This window comes from Exophiala aquamarina (genome assembly GCF_000709125.1).
Source record: "Exophiala aquamarina CBS 119918 chromosome Unknown aczIA-supercont1.11, whole genome shotgun sequence".
Lineage (NCBI taxonomy): Eukaryota > Fungi > Ascomycota > Eurotiomycetes > Chaetothyriales > Herpotrichiellaceae > Exophiala > Exophiala aquamarina.
Genome location: NW_013550577.1, coordinates 485,757 through 503,684, shown reverse-complemented (window position 1 = coordinate 503,684; position 17,928 = coordinate 485,757). Strand labels below are relative to the sequence as shown.

Sequence of the window (17,928 nt, the reverse complement as noted above, 5' to 3'; positions counted from 1 at the left end):
TTCTATTGAATCCAGTAACCATCGCCAAAATAGAAGACAACCATGGCCGAACCGCACTGTCGTTGGCTGCTATGAATGGACAGAGTGATATAGTGATGCTGATGGTCCAATATCCGCTCATTCGGGAAATGGATCTAAAAGACAGTGATGGCAAGACACCCCTTATGTTGGCCGTCCAGCATGATCATCCTGAATGTGCTGAGGCTCTCGTCAAATGGCATGCAAATACAACGATACGCGATCATCAGCATAGCACCGCGCTTGACGTTGCAGTACTGAAAGCGGTCAGCCTGTCTGAAGCGCAGCCCCTTGCTAGGTTAGCAGGAATGGGAGCGGAAGAAGTACTTTGCGAAATCCTTCAAACCAATCCTTCTACTGAAATATGTGCCGCTGCCACTATGCTGGTTGCGCTCGGCGTTTCAGCAAAATTGGGGCGATGCACGTGGCGGTACAGCCTTCCACTATGCGGCCGCTCACGGCCACACGTCGACTGTATCCATGCTGTGCTAATCAAATCATGGATATCTAATCAGTGAAGACCGTTTCGGCAATACCGCGCTCCATCTAGCTGCACAAAATGGACACACTGCGACTGTTGAGGCCCTCATCCTGCATAGGAAGATTCAGAGTGGAATTGAATTAACTCCTTTCAACAAACAAGGAGCAACACCGCTTCATCTTGCGGCACAAAATGGACACGTTGCGGTTGTGGAGACGCTCCTTAATCACTGGAAGATGACTGACTATCCTTACCGCATGAAATCGACACTTTATGACCGTGGAGGCCCTTCTTAAATGTACTGAGATCAATGCCAATACCAACGATAACAGACGAGCAACACCTCTTCATTATGCGGCACGATTTAGATCTTCTACAGCTGTAGAGGCTTTCCTTAAGGGTGATGGGATTGATGTTAATACATACAGATGATAGAGGAGCAACACCTCTTCACTATGCGCCAAAGGGTGGAGCCAGGACTGTGAAGGCCCTCCTCCAGTGTACCGGGATTGATATCAATGCCAAAGATGACAGAGGAGCAACACCCCTTCATTATACGGCACAACTAGGATCTTTTACAACTGTAGAGGCTCTCCTTGGGGGTTGATGGGATTAATGTCAATGCTGAAGATGACGAAGGGCTCACACCTCCTCATCTTGCGTCGACTACGGCCAGATTTCTATATTAAAGACCTTATTAAACAACTTTCTACGTGACGCTATGGCTACGGGCTAAGTGGTAAGACCATACTCCACACGGCGGCTGAAAAGGGCCATTCTTTGACTGTGGAGACCCTCCTCCAGTTTGACGAAGCTGAGTGGATGCTATGGACAACAGCGGAGCAACACCTCTTCATCTTGCTGCTTCAAAGGGCGAAACCTTTGTGATCGAAACCCTTATGAAGCACGATGACTGTTTTCTCAGTGCCGAGATGTTGAATGAAATGACTGCACTCCACATAGCGGCTTCGAAGGCAAATTTAGCGACTGTTCAAGTCCTCTTCCGGTCCACCAGGACTGACATTAATGCTGAAGAGGAGGAAGGAAAGACAGCCCTCCATATTGCTGTACATTACGCCAAATTCCATCAGTCTTGAATTTAGCGCTCACTACCATCCCTCGTTTGCACACTTTATCATGATCATGGGAGGAGCTTCCTATATGAGCTTGGCCTACTGTTCGAAACCGGGTGTTGCGGTTTGCCCAGTGGGACATGTTGTGCAATATCAGTATCGCCGTTTTCAAAAGCTAACTCCAATGCCGTCTTCAATTCAATACTCATCGCGTAGATATAAATACCCTCCGTGCCAAGAAGAAGATCCACGGTCGAACCTGCCCCCGCTTTCGCTGCCATAAGGAGTGGTGTTACATCCTGATAATGTCGAGCGTTAACGTCGGCGCCATATTTTAGCTGGAGGTAGATGACGTAATGATAAGAGACGAGGTAGCGAAAATGGCCTCGAGAATCGATCAGTGCGTGATAGCTCATTTTGTATAATGTTTGATTTCAGCAGAGGATATTAATGAAGCATCCGATGGGAGGTTCTTGGGAAAGTGATCCCCTACATAGTCGCAGTTATCGCCCGAGGGTAGAAATATCTTCCTTTGGAATCCATGATCTCTAGTTTCCATTCCAAAGCTCCAAGTCTGCCCACACTCGAGGTATACCAGGTCAACAATCATCAACGACCAGGGATGCGAGACAAACATAGACGGGAAGCATCGCAGACTGCCGAGGGAATCAAGCGTAGTCAAATTGTGACCAATCGGAGCAGGCCTGACCGAAAGAGGCAACTCTGGCGAACTGGATGCTTCGAGAAAAAAAGTTTCCACAGGAGCAGCAGAAGCCGGTTTCGCGAGACAAGGTACAACTTACAAGCATCCGCTGTCTGTTTACTGAATTATCTCACTCTCTACCTGTCAGTCTTCTCGATCTACATACGCCACTCTCATCCCCGACCACATCTCCTCCCTTGGCAAACCACTCTCTCACCATCAAAATGGTAAGCTGGCAGGATCTTCCCAGAACCCGTTCCCTCTAATTGTCGCGACGCAAGCAAGCGCGCATGCGCAGCTCATACACACATTCTCTGTTTTCCGAACTCCCGAACGATGGCCTTCCCATCAGCCTCGATAGCTAACAACCCACTCTCCCCTCTCAATAGTCTACCGCCCTGAAATCCATCAAGTCGCTCGTCCCACTGCTGGATCGCGTGCTGGTACAACGAGTGAAAGCCGAAGCCCGCACCGCCGGCGGCATCTTCCTACCGGAGAGCAGCGTCAAGGAACTCAACGAGGCCAAGGTCCTCGCCGTCGGGCCCGGCGGCTTCGATAAAGACGGCAAGCGGATATCCATGAGCGTCCAGGCCGGTGACAAGGTTCTGATTCCGCAGGTATGTTTACATTGGCACGGCCCTTCGGGGAGTTTGTGAGGATGTGTTGAACTGGAGCTGACTGAGTTGTCTAGTATGGCGGTAGCCCTGTGAAGGTCGGAGAGGACGAGTATCATCTCTTCCGGGATCATGAGTATGTTTTCCAGCGTCCTGCCTCCTTATGTTCCTACGTTCAATGCTGACGTGTACCTCCACCAGACTCCTGGCCAAGATCAAGGAATAGATGTTTCTTCTCGGCTGCATCACTCTCATCTCACCCCTGCTATTTCATCTGGTCGACCGTCGATCCATTCAGGCCCTCCTCCAATGAGATCTTTCCAGAAGGGAAAAGAGCAGGTTGGGAAAAGCAAGAAATGTATATCATGTACTAGTATCACCGAAGTATCCAGATACCATATGGGTTTCGACAACGAAAAGATAAAAACCTTGATTCCATCCGAACACCTGTTGTGGAAACCCGAGCGCCTCCCTGCCGGTTTTATTGTTTACGGGGTATGGAGATTTTGTCAGCTCACGGGCAATCCTCCTCGAAGCACGGAGCCTTCTTATCTTGCAGATAAAACCGGTTTTTATTGTTCCTCACAGTGTACCCGTTTGCACACGTGTTTGTTTTAGAAAAAGCCAATAATACAATTGATCTCCACTCAGTGATTATTGATGATTTCCTGTATTCCTTACTTATACGTCTGCCTACCAATAGATATGAATACAACCAAGTCCACGGGTATATATCTGAATGTGCTTACACGACTTCATCATGGTTAAGCTGCTCCCCTGACACGGCTCTTGGAGCGGCTGTCAGTTCTGACCTCTCCAGCCCCAGGAGCATTAGTGCCACCAATCTTCGCGGGCGTACTATCCTTGGGTTCTAGTCCCCTCCCGATCGCCTCTCTGAAATCCAAGCCGACATCGCCCAGCATCTCCCTCTCGTGGCCCCACACCACATCCATGCACTCGCGCCACAGCTTGCCTTCCTTCTCGATGGCGCCCAGCTGGCGTGCGAGGAGCGTGTTGAAGGTCTCGAGGTGATCGTTCGCCCACTTAATGCACGCGCTGATCGTGCCCGGCGCAAAGGACGCTTGGTAGATCAGAACAGTGTTCTTCACTACCGTGAAGTACACGTAGGAGATGGAAAAGACATAACGGTGGAGGTCACCCTCAAAAACACACTGGCGTGCGCATTTGCTCAGATTCTCGCTGCGCGCGTTGAGGAAGATTTCTCGTGCGCGATCTTCGAAGCCGAGCCGGATTAGGAAGTTCGTCGTCTTCTTGGTGGCCTCGAGGAATGATGGCGTTTCTACGAGCTCCCGGCAGAGGATGGTTGCGAGTGCAGAGGCTCGTTCGTCGACTTTCACTGAGATGAGTTCCTGTGCTATAGAATTGCTTTTAAGACCTTTGGCAATCTTGCGGAGCTTCTCCACCTTCTCGACCGCATCCTCAAAGACCTGGAGTGCGATGTCGATGTCGAGATCGTCGATTTGACCCTCCACCCAGCGGAAATTCTGCTGCTTGCCGTCCACCTCAATCAGAATATCCGGTTTGTCTTTGGAAGAGTTGATACTGTCGATGATCTCCGTATTCTTTGCAGATGCAGGATCTCGAGCTGCGTAGTAGTTCAGACTTTCAGTTTGTGGTTTGATCTGCTCCTCCTGTGTCTTGGAGGCCTTGCGGACGTCTTCAGATGCCTTTCGTAACGCCATTAAGAGTCCGTTTTTGGCTTTCTGGTCCCGTTTTTCATGCCTGTAGATCAAGGATCTTCCGCCAGACCTGATGGTCAGCGCTGATGAAATCGCTTTCTCTTCTGCGAGATTGGTGGCTCCAGACGCACTGTTCCCTGCCATATCAATGATCTCGATGTCTTGCAACGGCCAGCATTCCTCAGCGACATTTTTGGTAGGAGCTGGACCCTGTTGCGGGGCATTTGGATCTACCCGCTTGCGTTTCTTTGATGCAATCAGCAAGTGGTCGTTCAAAAGCACGATATGGACTGGACGTTTCGGTTTCCAAGTGGCGCTGTCAAGCTCAATCCAATTCCCAGTTTCAGCAACGATATGTCGACCAGGAGCAGCAGGTAGAAATTTCTGCGACTTCTCCACATTCTTCCACAGTGCTTGTAATTGAATGTTCCACATCTGTTCTAAGTTTGCCACCGAGCTACGATTCGGGTTACGTCTTGGTTGAGAAGGCTCATCCATATCTGTAGAGGACGGATTGGTAGAACTGCCCCCAGCTCGTTGTCCAAGTGTTCCAGTAAGATCCGACATGAGATTTTGTAGAATGGACATCTCGGTCTTCAACTTTTCCGCCTCTTTGCTGATTCTGATAAACTGTGTTCTGTTCTGGTAGACACTTTGCTGCAGATCGGTAGATGTGCGGTTCTTGAGTCTTTGTAGGCCAGATTGGTAATCTTGAATCTCTTGCTCGGATGCGTTGGACAAGAGGTCGGCCACATAGCGGTCGTGCTGAAGATTGGGATCTTTGAATACATCCCCATCGACTAACAATGGGCGCGCCGAGGATGAAGTACCTGGCCTCCGAGGTGAACCACCGCCAGACCTTCTCTTGAGAGTACCCGGAAGAGTCGGGACTGGCGGAGCGCCAGCATTGCTGAAATCTGGCAGCTGATTGTAACGAGTAGAGTAGCGACGCTTGACTAGATCGGAGGTTTCGGTGGGAGCATTGCGATCTCGCGGGACGGTGAGAGTGCTGGCCTTGCTCTGCTGCGGTGCAGGTCTTGTAATTCCAGGACCAGAGGCATTCTGGGGAGCGCTGATTGTTGGACGGTCTTTGCGCTTTTTCCTCAATGTGAGGCCACGAGCATCCATCTTGAGATCTGCAGCTTAGACAATTCACGTGGATTTGCCGATGATGAATATTTTGGAATGGTTGAGGGCAGAAGATATCGGGATTTATTGTGCCTTGCACGATGCAGTATGGAGCAGAGTCCTCGTGTTCAACTCCTGAAACACTGTTAATTGCTGCTTTACTGTTACCGGGACGGATTAAATATCCACCGTATTTCAGTGGTAGACGCGACGCGCCTCTAGTATTAGTGGGAAGGAGGTGTAGCGGCGAAACTTGTTGATTAACTAAGATCTAGGTATAGCCGCTGTTAAGCAGTAATCAGCCCGATTCAGCCGTAAATAAACATAATTAATCTGTATACTAAGGATGCTAGAAGAAGTCAGCCTAAGGGCCAGTTAGGCTGAGCCTTCCAAACACTGCGGTGGGCTCTTAGTAGTGACCGACGATCTGCCGTGGTTGGTTTCTCCAGGATCGAACCTGTCCGCAACATAAGACAACGCAAACCGCGGATTATATGTCTATCATTGAGAGGGTTTAGACAACGACCTACGCTGTTTGCGATAGGGATTGCCGGCTTTGAGTGAGATGAAACTATGTTAGGCACCCGTTGCCTGAAGACTCTATTCCTCTCAGTCAGATGGTGACCGTACGCACAGCTTTCCAAGTGCGGCCCACTATATCGATGATCAGGCAACACCCGCACCATTTCAAGCTCTGACAGCTCCGATAATGGCATCAGCAGAATCTACTAGAAGGCAAACCGTGCCACGAGCCGTCATCGCCTGCAACCTCTGCAGAAGACGAAAGCTTCGATGCGACGGAACGGGTATCGATCCGTGTACCAGGTGCTCTCGCTCTTCTGACACGCTCGAATGCACGTACACATCGAGCGACTATCATCATGCTGTAAGAAGAAATCGTCTCAAGTCCAAAGTTGGTCGTCATGCTTCGGAGCTCTCAAGTCCATTATCCACCCCCAGTGGTCAAATACACGAGACTCGCCCTGCTCTTCCCATTTTGAATCCTGCAGCAAGCAGTGTATCTGCCCAACCCTATTCGACAAACGAGCTCAATGTCTCTACTACTAGTGTTATCAACCACCAGGATCGTCACCTTAATCACGTACAGGCCATGGGTATGGGAAATTATCCTATTAACTCCCAGCCGCCAGCGGGACCATTTCTGGGAAACAAGAATGCTGAAGAGAGTGAGAGTGACGGTGTTTTGAACAGGATGAATACGATCAGTCCTCAGAACGGTAGTGGCAATGCGACACCTTGACAGAGGGTATGGGCAGCGTCAATGCTCATACACTGGGTCTCGAATTTTATGGCCGGTCAGGCATGTTTCCTTTCTTGGGACGTCTACAACGCAAAGCCGGGCTGCACAAGCATGCTCAGGGAAAACATGAAGATACCATCATTGCAAGCTTGCTCTACCGTCCTTCCGAAACTGGAGTTCAGAATCACCCACAATCATTGCCTCAGGGACAAATAGACATTTCCGAGGCAGACACTGTGAGAAAGATTGACACACTTATCTTGAGGGCTCTCCATTCCCCTAACGGATTAGCTCTAGTTTGCATTGAGAACTTCTTCACTGGGCTTCATTTGGTCCATCCTCTTTTTGACGAGACTGTGTTTCGCAACCGGTGCAAGAAAGAGCTTTGGTGCAACAGACCGCGGAACGTATTCAAAGGGCTGGAGGCCTTGTACTACGCCGTCTTGGCTCTAGGAGCGCTGGTTTCCAATGCAGATGACTTCTACCCTGCAATACTGGAACATGAAACTGGGGATTTGTATGTTCTTTCACTTTCAAGCACGAAACGTTCGACTTTCAATATTCCTATGTGTATTGCCAGGCGGTGCTTCGAGCAGGCGAAATTCCGATTGACTGACATTTTCGAAGTGAGCAACCTCGAGCGGACTCAGGCATTATATCTCCTCTCAGTTTATTGTCAAAACACCCTCAATCCTCACAGTTGCCACTTATACAGCGGCATGGCGGTAACAACTGGAATTGCGATTGGTTTGCCTCAAGGTCGAGCCCATCAAAGCTTTTCATTCGACATCGGCCCCCACACAGAACCAAGGTCATGGTGGTGCATTTACGCACATGAGGTAGAAATGAGCTGTGCATCTGGCAGAGGTATAGTTCTAAAACCGCCTGCGCACTACATGTTGGCTCATCCGGCTGATATACAGCCACCAAGCACTACACGAGCAACTCACGACATGTTTATAAACATAATGGTGTCCTTAGCGGGGCTTTTGCGACAGGTATTCGAAGACTTGTACCAGCAGTATCACTTTGACCGGCAAGGCAGCCGTGATACTGTGCGTAAGCTTGCGCAAGAACTGGACAGCTGGCGAATGCACCTACCTCCGGTTTTCAACTTTGACCGAGTGTCTTTGACAGACCCTGATCACATCAGGAGGCAAAAGGTGGTTCTGAAGATACGGTACTACAATGTCCAAATCCTGCTCTATCGTCGCTACGTCGAGACGTGGTCAAGACTCGCTCTTGTATGTCAGTCAGCGGCGGAGGTCAACTCCTGCCTTGCCGCAGCGCAAAAGACCATCCGGCTCCTTTTTGACACTTGTCAGCACGAGTCATACTTCAGAACCTGGTGGTACAACAACACATATCTGCTGAATGCCGCGATGGTTGCCCTAGCCATTGCCTTCATCCATTTGAAGGACGATTCCGTAGATGAGATTTTTTCAGACGTTCAAAAAGCCCTGGATGTGTTCGATGCCATGAGCGCAATCACCGTTGCTCGAAGGTGCGCAACAGTCATCAAAGAGGTCTATGAGGTTACACGGAGCTTGGCTGAGAAACTCAAGACTACCTCAGAATCATCGACCACACTAGCTTCCAACGCTGGCCCAGATCTGAGTGCTAGTGGCGGGACGGGAGTTGGCATTGCACTGCGTGCAAGCATGGGAGCTGCGCCTGATAGTCATAGCCACGCATCCTTTCAGGACTCCATGCTGCCCGAAGATATCTGGTCTAGTATCTTCGAGACCGGACCAAAAAGCGGTGCTTTAGGATTTGCTCCAGACGTGGACTTTAATTTCGACTTCGATATCGACTCCCCGCTGATGGGCTGATCGCGCAAAAGTAATCTGATATTAGTCGCCTAAGTTTGATCCCCTTGGTTTAAGCGAATTAACACAACGATTTAAATCCTTGCTTCGAGCTGGATCTTTCGACCATTGTGAGTGTTAGAACTGTAACAACGACTGGGCTTCACGGACTTGTGGAAGCAAGATTAGAAAACAGGTCGTCTCCGCAGCTTGTCGCTTGCCTCTCCCAAGTGAGTTCTGCTGGTTAGTAGCAACGTGTCAGGTCTCCACAATGCCTCGGAACCCGCCCATTATACGAAGTTCTTTGGCTTCAGGATAGCATGTTCCGAGTTTGAGCAGGTTCCGTATGGTCAAACATCCGAGCTCCTGCTGTCTTCCCCGCTAACTTATCTCGATTGAGATGGAAATTTGACCTTTCCTCTTCGCCAGCCTTCCCCGGCCGAATTCAGGTGGTCCAAATCCTCCGGAGATGGAGGAGCACCATTTCTTTTCTGTCGAAAAGCCAAGGCTACATTTTAAAGCCTCATCTTTTTCGTGCCTCAGGCTACCTGTCAGCCGACCCTATTGTTGTGGGGTTCTACAAATAGCAGCTTCGTTCCCCAATGTGCTACCCACTTCCCTCGCCAGTCATCATTCCTAGACTCACAGTACCAGCTGGACAAAATATCCCGTGAAATTCGAGAGGTCGAAGAAATTCGCGTCGAAGACGATAGTCTCACCCAGCAGCCCATCAATGCTACAACAAATTCGGAATACCATACGAGCTTCAAGACTTGGACTGTTGTACTCATCCTTGGATTAGGATGGAGCACGGCGACTTTGGCGAATGTTGGTCCTGGAACCACCTCTCCATATATTGCTAAGTCATTGAACGGCTCTGCCTCAACCTCATGATACCTAACGCTGCCCTAATTTCCCTGATCGGACTTCAACCGCTTTGGGTAAGCGCAATTTCCAAGAGAGTGGTGCGACCTTGCTCAGACAATCGTAGGGCGCGTTTGCCGACCGATTTGGAAAGAAATGGTTCATGGTCTGTGGAGGCCTGACTGGCGTTGTGGGAAATGTGGTTGCAGCTCGTGCCAATAAGTAAGCTATGGGAAGGTTGACACACCTATGACAAGTCTGACCATGTATAAGCGTCAATCAAGTCATTGTTGGTCAAGCTATTAACGGTGTTGGAAGCTCTTTGATTGTGAGTGGCCGACTGCTTAGCTCCTCACCACCTCGAGCTTAGATCTCAACAGCTGCTGGTCATCCCCACCTCACTGGAAATTGTCTCTGCAGCGAAACGTCCCATTGTCCAAGGAATTATTTCTATCCTGAATGGTACATTTGCCATTGTTGGTCTCCTGGGATGTAAGATTCACTAGCATGAGCCCATAAGCATACTTGCTGATCCCTCTGAAACAGCGGGCGGATTTGCTCAGATGTCCTCAACCGGATGGCGCTGGGTATTCTACTTTAATGCTATCTTCTTCGGAGTTACAGGACTACTCCTTACCATCTTCTACTCCCCTCCACCTCCAAAGTTGCGACGGGAAAATTCGTTGGTTTCGGAGATCAAATCATTCGATTTCATTGGCATGACTTGTTCCTTTGCGGGATTGTCTGCCTTGTTGTGGCGCTGACCTGGGACGGGAACAGCTATCCATGGTCAAATTCCAGGGTTATTGCCATGCTGATCTTTGGTATTTGCTTTTTGGTCGCCTTTAGTTGCTTTGGTGAATCAATGTCTGCTCCAATGTATTTACATATATCTGACATCTTTTCCAGAAACATGGGGTAAAAGTGATGGTCTTCTGGACCACCGCTTCCTGGAATCCCGAAACTTCATGCTGATCCTCTCTGTCGGATTCGTCGACGGCATGCTGCTGTACGGAGTCAACGTCTTCTTCCCAGTTGAAGTGGAAGCAATTTTTACAAACAACCTTCTACTTGCAGGGGTTTACCTGCTACCCATGAATATCGCAGTTTTGGTTGGATGCTTCTTTTCAGCCCGGTTCCTTCACAAGACCCGCCGTTACCGGTCAGTCCTGGTAATTGCGTTGATCATCATTGCATTGTTTCTGGGACTGTTGGCGCTGGTAACACCGTCCAGGCTGGCCATGGCGTGCGCTTTTACTGGTCTTGTTGGCTTGGGTGTCAACGTTGCAACAGTGTTGCCTCCCACGATTCTATCGTATTCCGTTCCTTCTCACTTATTGTAAGCCGAAGCCTTTGATTGATAATGGCTAGTAGCTGACTTGATATCTCATAGCGGCACCGGTGGAACGCTGTTGGCATCTACACGAGCATTAGGCGGTACAGTTGGTATCACAATCTTCTCTACAATTTATGGCAACAAGATGAAAGGGTAAGTGCTTTCTCCGACAAGAAAGCCCAAGCATGTCCGTCTCTTTACTGACTCTGCCCGCTCTATAGCCGATCTTCCACCATCCGTCGCCGAAGCTGCTATTGCAGCTGGGTTACCTCCGACATCCGCAGCACATTTCCTAGCTGCATATCTTGGACCAGTCGGCAGCGTCGTGGATGTGTCCGGCGTTACGCCTAAGATTATTGAGGCAGCAACTTCCGCAGTGGCTGACACAAGCGCACGTTCTTTCCGTTATGTGTGGTTTGCAAACATGGCAATTGCCGTCGCGACTGCTGCTGTGTGCGTATTCTTAAGACCCATCGCCGACGAGATGACAGAACATGTCGAAAGCGCTCTGGAAGTCAGTGATCTGAGAACTGAGCAGATGCAAAAGGTTAAGACGATCAAAGAATGAGACCACACCAAGCCAATAGTGTAACCCTCAATCCCTGACTGTGCTGTGTCCGTCAAGACTGTTGGCCTAAATCGCAATTTTACGAATTGCGAGATGTGCGTCGCGGGCGGAAGAAACGCCGAGACATTTTGTTTTCCGTGGCGAGAAGATCTATAAGAAATTGCGGTTCCTCTATGCTTACTTCACAAACTGGGGTCTCAATCCTTTTTCGGCCCCTCAAGTTGCAAGCACTTATATGCATTAGAAGTTGTTCCAGTGGAGCGATTTGACTTGGAGCTTAGTCTATTCACTGCGACCCCGTACCTGGTCTTGTTGAGGGATGTGTAGAAAGCCTCTCATATCTTCAACATTTATATCACCATTCATATTGTCAGTCAAGGATATCGACTTGGATCTATCCCTGGTTCGCAGCTTGTGGGCCTTTAACCTAGGCTATAAATTCTTGATGACAGGCACAAGCAGTTGACTCGGATACGCCTGACCATACCAAATTTTCACCTCTCCGAAATTGTGGCTAAGAGCATGCTTGCTAGTCACAGGCGACTCCTCTGAGAAGAAGCTGTGTCCTTGCACAGTCACGCGCAGAGTCTCTCCTTCCTCCCAGACTGTACTGCTCGGCCACACTTCGATTTCAGCAGACACGATCTCGTCCGGCGTGACCCACAGACGCCGCTAGTGTGAGTGAACTGGTCGGTCAGGTCGACTTGCATCTTCGTCCTTCTCACGGTGGGATAGGCGAACTGTCAAGCATTAGCCTTGGGTGATTTAGAGTACATTTCAAGACAGGGCCCTCATGGGAATACTCACGCCATCCATGAGCCGCCGAAGCCTCCTGTGTCTGTGACTGATTGTAGAACTGGACTTCTTGTCCTGTCTTGTTCACTTTCTTGACGGCCACAAAGATATCAGTATCTGGGAACTGTTGAGCCTGGACGTATAGCTTGAGGCAGATGTCTCCTGTGATCTCGGTGCGAGTCGTGAACCTGTAGTCGAAGTTTGCGCTCGCATTTTCACCGTAGCGCAGGTGACTTTGGTAAGAGATCGCGTCCGTAGGGATGGAGGCAGCTGACACTTCGGCCTCGAGTGTATTGCCGCTGAGAAACAGTGACGTTAGTTCTGCATTGTGCGGCGGCCAGCTCTGCTCGAATCGCGGTGTAAAATTTTCAATCGTCCTCACGTCAATTTCAATCAAGGGCCAGCTGTTGTTGGTCAGTTACCGACACCGTCACATTCTATTTCCAGGACAGGATTACCTACCCGTCAACTTCCGTGGGCAGATCTTTGAGAAAACAGTCCCAAAACGCCTTTTGTCGGCGTTGACCGTCATCATTATAGTATTGCTCCCACTCTCGCCCAGCCTAATTGCAATACGTCAAATTGAAAGCCTGATATATGGCCCAATTACTCACGTGGACACGAAGGTATTTATGCTTCGAAGAAAACGCCTTCCACGCCGCTATGGTTCCTCTCAGGTGAAGAGCCACTGACGACCATCCAGTAATGGAATATGCAGGTACATCAATTTCCGTCAAGTCAACAACCTTCGATGCCCAGAGCGATGTAAATGTTGGTTGTTCGAGAGCAAGAATGCCGTCATCCCTGTCCATGTCAGCTTTTCTCCGTCACGTGAAAATAATGTAGGTTTGCTCCTGCTCACTCGCAATACGAAAGCCCATTTCCGGTACGTCCCATCCAGAAATGCTGGAAGGTTGGAGTGGGAATACCGCCGACGCTACAAACCTCTCTGTAGGTGTCTGAGATACCTTCCCATAGCATGATCGCCGCAAGGTGAGGAGGCTTCAGTGCAGCCACTTGGTACGCCGACATGGCAAAATACGAGATAGCTCCCCATCCCACCTTTCCCGTGTTCCTACGGGAGGGTCAGCATCAAAGAATAGGAGAAGGCTGACATTACTTCTTACCATGATTGTTGAGCCGTCCATTCCACAATCTCGTACCCGTCTCTGCCTTCCTCGGGAGAAAACCAGTATGCAATCTCACCCTACCTCCGTTAGCCAGTATACGCTACGGCAAGACTGCTAGTGACATACCTCGCTATGCCATGTTGCACGAGCATCTACAATCAGAAGTGAGTACTGATATTCGGGGCACCACTTCAATGGATCCGGCAGTTCCCATCGGGTGTACTTGCTGAGACGGCTGAAGTCAACTCCCATGTTCTTGAACAGTTCAGCAGGGACAGCGCCATGCTTGCCGAATGGGAAGAAAAGCACAAGAGTCGGAGTTTTCGCGGCTATCGAGTCAATTGGACGATACAGGTCAGCGTACAACCTGATGCCGTCTCGCATCTGTATAGCGATATCTTTCTCAAAGATCGTCTTGCTGTCTTCGAGCACGCGCAGCTCATAGCCTAGAGGTGGTGCTGAGCGCATAGGTGGAAGGGTCTGTCAAATGTCAACTCTCCTGTTCCTCGGGCGCTCGTGCCTAGGGCCTGATTTTGTGAGGATCTCTGGACTTGCGCAGTGGTACTGGAAAGTTACTGGACTTCAACGATCCATCTTGCACGGCTTTCGCCATCCACTTGAATTCCAACATGGCACTAATTTGCTGAGGAGATTGTACTGGCTCTGGAGATTTCGCTATCATAACGAGTCGCTGTTTTCGCTTCTTTGTGTCGGTTCTGATATCCCAGCCTTGAGGTGTATTGATTGAGTGGTTGATGAAGTCGGTTCTAGGGGGGGAGCCAAGGCGATCTCATCTCAATTTTCAGTATTCGTGTTTCGAAAACTGCGGTTCACATTTTCGGCCAGCTGGTTCGAGTCCGCCGTCCCAGATGCCGACTTTGTAACTGGTGAACAGAAATCGGGAACCTGGCCAATCGGAATCAACACTAAGGTCGATGTTTCCGAGGTAATGCTCGGAACCTCTACGAGACTCCACAATGCCTCCCCAGTCAATGAATCGAGATGCAGGGCAATCAGCCGACTAGCTGTCAGGTATTGTCGATTGAAAGCCAAAGACACAAGACTTCTGACAGCTGTGGTCCGTTGCCAGAGCTGAAACTCGCCACAGGGTGATGCCGCGCCAGTCTACATCCGTGATATCCCACATCACCTCCCATTGATCAGGCCGAGAATCTGATGATCCCTTTGTGGCTGAAATGCCAGCAAAGTATCTACCAGGTCTTGGGTCCAGGTTATTGATGCTGGACCTCCAACAACTATCAATGAGAGTAGGAACGGCTAGTTATGACCCGTAACATTGGCGGGCAGCAGCCGCGCTGCCTACATACAGATATCACGTAATTGGAATCGCAACAACGTAAAGCTCCTTTGCTCTGCTTACGGCATGAAGGTTAAGTGATATGTTTGGTGGTGCAGCCAGCAGCGTCTTACCTCATTGCCACTCTTTAGACGGTCTATCTTCGACCTTGCTGATAGAGTACGCATGCCCCACGCTCAGTATCTCTCGGGAGCTGCGGATGAATCTCTTTTAACAATGGGCGTCCCAAAAAACACTAGATTCTGGGTTTATCCTCTCACGTCTCCTAGACCACCTTTCCCAAATACTCCACCGCGGTAGTGCCAATATTATATAGAGTGGGCAGAAACATAAGATAAGAAAATTGCGCTGGAATCAATGTCGAGGTTCGTTCAAAGGTGTTGGTTTAGTCCATACAGCTTCACTGTCTGTCTATCATTGCTTTGCCGCCGTGAGCGCACCGTCTTTGCCATCCAACGGTCTTAGTGGCTAGAATATGTTAGCTGGATCCTGAACTTTATTCCGCTCCTCTAAACCTCACGTTGATCTTGGGAGATCTGCAAACTGTGCATGGTGTGGCATCACTTTCTCCTGGTGGCAAGGTTTTGAGACAAAATTGAGGTTATTTTCAAGCTTCTCGAACACAATTTGAACAGCGCAGCCGAAGTCTGAGAAATGGGCAAAGTTGACATATGGATAGATGTGACGTAGCATTGTACGGGACTTCTCACTATTATGAGTCTATGAGTATCATTTCGTAAAGGTATAGTTTTGAACACCACTAAGTTGAGTACACTCGAGGATTCCATGTTTTCCCATAAGCTCTGAAACCATGGGCACGTGTATATCTTGCATGTATCCGACGCATTGATCGAAACTCACGTTCTAGATGTTTTTATCCTGTAATGGTGAGGCAGAGTAGGTCATCTTCGTTACCCATTGCGTTATTGTGCGTGTGCTAGGTTGTATGTCCGAGGAGGCACGAAGCCAAATTTTATTGATGGCCTGAATACATCAGCCGGGAAGGTCCCACTAACCACCCAAATCTGGACGTCCGCAGCGAAAATCAAAATCCGAGAAGGGAAAGCAAGGGAGGAACGTGTTGGTGTAGCACCAAAGTATAGTTTCTTGACATTTGGTCCAGATAGAGTAAAACCTTTGATGGTTTTCCTTCTCTTGATCTAGGAACATCACATGACAAACACGACGTAGCTGCACTTTTAAGAAGAATAAAGAGAGTCGGAGACGATCCGAGTCCGTTTCCAACAAGACAGACGTTTGCATGGAGATCTCGCCATAGTTTGTGAATGGAGTCCCCATACGCCAGAACTTCGATTTTTGACCTTTCGAGCCGATTCGGATTGCACTCCGAGGTTCGGCATACAGTGGAAAGCTAACTAAACCTAGGATGATTCTCTGATATGGCCGTAGGGTGATCGTACTTTCGCACAGATAGTCGCCGAACGGAATCAAGCCAGGCAGCGACCTCTTGCTCCAGAGGATCCGGCTGCTTCCTGTCCCTGAACCGACTCACTCGGTATGAGCTTGTTCCAGGCGCCGAGTATACTAGATGATCTGAGCTCCTTCCAGAAACCGAGTTATGCTAGTGGATCCGAGTTCCTCCTGAGGACTAAGTGGTGATGTGCGGGGAATCATACTTTACCCCGGACTGTTTGTTCAGTTATTGTTTGGTCATCGAACGAGGCTCTCGATCCTCACACTATGTAGGTATCGGAGTCTGACGACTGAGTACAAATAAAGCCGAAACCATGTCATATATACAGGGACACATTCCTCAGTTTGTGATGAAAATTCACCACAGCTTAGTCCACGGCCAGTCCAAACCTTATTGACCAATCTCTTTTTAATTAGAAGCTTTTAGAATCTTGCCTACAAAAATTGTGATCATTGGTGCTGGCCCAAGTGGCCTGACTCTTACCAGTTGTCTCCATGTCAACGGCATAACGAGCACCATTTTCGAACGAGATCCCTCTCCGCATAGTCGATCAATATGGGGTGGTAGCCTCGATCTACATCACGGCTCGGGTCAAAAAGCTATTCGCTATGGGCAGCTCCGGGACGGGTTTATGAAGCATGCACGCCATGAATCGCAGGATCCTACTGTCAGTGATAGTGCCGGAACCAAGTACCGTGTTATTAAGGGAGTCGACTTCGGCAGACCCGAGATCGACAGGCCTGTCTTGTGCAAGTTACATTTAGACTCCATTCCACCAGACTACTTTCGTTGGGGCTAAAAATTAAAATAGGTTGACGAAGATCGAACCTTGCACTATGAAGGTGGGAAAGAACATAAACGCGGTTTTAATTTGGTCGTTGGAGTCAACGGTGTGTGGTCTAAGGTCCAGTCTGCTAATTGCTATATTCTACCTTTCTGCGCTGGTCCTTCAGGGCGCTGAAATGTGGCTGAATAACGCAGACAACGACTTCCAGGACCCGTCAGCCATGGTGGGAGAGGGTGCACATTTCTGTCCCGGTCTGGGAGATGGGAACTTCATGGCTATGTTAAGAGACAGTAATCGTAAATTCCAGGTATATGTCCAGATGCGCAAGCCTGACAAGTGGGCTAAGGAAGTCAGATTCGATACTGCAGACGGGAAAACTATGAAGGTAATTGTACTTCAGGAGTTCGCACAATGGGCCTCGCAATACAGGCGTATGATCGAGGCCTGTGTTGATTCGGTCGCCTATTGGACGCTGTCTATGAGTATATGATGCACGTTGGCACACGCTGGCTTCCCAAATCTGGCATTACCCTGATGGGTGATGCCGCTCACGTCATGTCAGTGTTTACTGGAGAGGGAGTCAACGTGGCAATGGTCGACGCGGTTGAGTATCTCGCGCTATCGCTGTCAATCGCGACAATGTGGACAAAGCGATCGCAGCATACGAGGGCAAATTATTCCCAAGGGCAGAGCTACATCAGCAGGCATCATGAGATAGTTTAAACGTCGATTTGAGCCTTCTGGAAATGAAAAGTTAAAACAACACTACGAACACTATATAGAAGCTGTTGAGAAAGGGTTGGAGTATGATTAAGACACTTCGAAACCAGGTGCGCTTTGGAGAGATTAAGTCAGTACGAAATACGGAAATTGTTAGATATTGCATAATTGGCTTCTTGAGCAAGATAA

General features: G+C 49.2%; 9 protein-coding genes across 9 annotated transcripts; 6 read left to right on the top strand and 3 right to left on the bottom strand.

Annotated features, from left to right (window-relative positions):
- Nucleotides 1–71: 71 nt before the first annotated feature.
- On the top strand, nt 72–795 carry A1O9_09879 (uncharacterized protein; the record flags this gene model as incomplete). The annotated part of the gene is made up of 2 exons (XM_013401220.1): nt 72–492; nt 539–795. The coding sequence occupies 2 exons, from the start codon at nt 72–74 to the stop codon at nt 793–795; spliced, it is 678 nt and encodes a 225-aa protein (XP_013256674.1).
- Nucleotides 796–2,499: 1,704 nt separating this feature from the next.
- Nucleotides 2,500–3,115, top strand: A1O9_09878 (hsp10-like protein; the record flags this gene model as incomplete). Its single annotated transcript, XM_013401219.1, has 4 exons — nt 2,500–2,502; nt 2,665–2,892; nt 2,967–3,025; nt 3,091–3,115. The coding sequence occupies 4 exons, from the start codon at nt 2,500–2,502 to the stop codon at nt 3,113–3,115; spliced, it is 315 nt and encodes a 104-aa protein (XP_013256673.1).
- A 538-nt stretch (nt 3,116–3,653) lies between these two features.
- A1O9_09877 (uncharacterized protein) lies at nt 3,654–5,717 on the bottom strand (the record flags this gene model as incomplete). The annotated part of the gene is made up of 1 exon (XM_013401218.1): nt 3,654–5,717. One exon carries the CDS (start codon nt 5,715–5,717, stop codon nt 3,654–3,656), a length of 2,064 nt encoding a protein of 687 aa, XP_013256672.1.
- Nucleotides 5,718–7,040: 1,323 nt separating this feature from the next.
- Nucleotides 7,041–8,810, top strand: A1O9_09876 (uncharacterized protein; the record flags this gene model as incomplete). The annotated part of the gene is made up of 1 exon (XM_013401217.1): nt 7,041–8,810. One exon carries the CDS (start codon nt 7,041–7,043, stop codon nt 8,808–8,810), a length of 1,770 nt encoding a protein of 589 aa, XP_013256671.1.
- Nucleotides 8,811–10,461: 1,651 nt separating this feature from the next.
- On the top strand, nt 10,462–11,554 carry A1O9_09875 (uncharacterized protein; the record flags this gene model as incomplete). The annotated part of the gene is made up of 4 exons (XM_013401216.1): nt 10,462–10,507; nt 10,560–10,989; nt 11,044–11,139; nt 11,161–11,554. The coding sequence occupies 4 exons, from the start codon at nt 10,462–10,464 to the stop codon at nt 11,552–11,554; spliced, it is 966 nt and encodes a 321-aa protein (XP_013256670.1).
- A 432-nt stretch (nt 11,555–11,986) lies between these two features.
- A1O9_09874 (uncharacterized protein) lies at nt 11,987–13,161 on the bottom strand (the record flags this gene model as incomplete). The annotated part of the gene is made up of 4 exons (XM_013401215.1): nt 11,987–12,226; nt 12,339–12,753; nt 12,812–12,912; nt 12,964–13,161. 4 exons carry the CDS (start codon nt 13,159–13,161, stop codon nt 11,987–11,989), a joined length of 954 nt encoding a protein of 317 aa, XP_013256669.1.
- A 46-nt stretch (nt 13,162–13,207) lies between these two features.
- Nucleotides 13,208–13,947, bottom strand: A1O9_09873 (uncharacterized protein; the record flags this gene model as incomplete). Its single annotated transcript, XM_013401214.1, has 3 exons — nt 13,208–13,424; nt 13,477–13,556; nt 13,606–13,947. The coding sequence occupies 3 exons, from the start codon at nt 13,945–13,947 to the stop codon at nt 13,208–13,210; spliced, it is 639 nt and encodes a 212-aa protein (XP_013256668.1).
- Nucleotides 13,948–16,662: 2,715 nt separating this feature from the next.
- On the top strand, nt 16,663–17,031 carry A1O9_09872 (uncharacterized protein; the record flags this gene model as incomplete). The annotated part of the gene is made up of 1 exon (XM_013401213.1): nt 16,663–17,031. One exon carries the CDS (start codon nt 16,663–16,665, stop codon nt 17,029–17,031), a length of 369 nt encoding a protein of 122 aa, XP_013256667.1.
- A 37-nt stretch (nt 17,032–17,068) lies between these two features.
- A1O9_09871 (uncharacterized protein) lies at nt 17,069–17,509 on the top strand (the record flags this gene model as incomplete). Its single annotated transcript, XM_013401212.1, has 1 exon — nt 17,069–17,509. One exon carries the CDS (start codon nt 17,069–17,071, stop codon nt 17,507–17,509), a length of 441 nt encoding a protein of 146 aa, XP_013256666.1.
- Between the last annotated feature and the right edge of the window lie 419 nt (nt 17,510–17,928).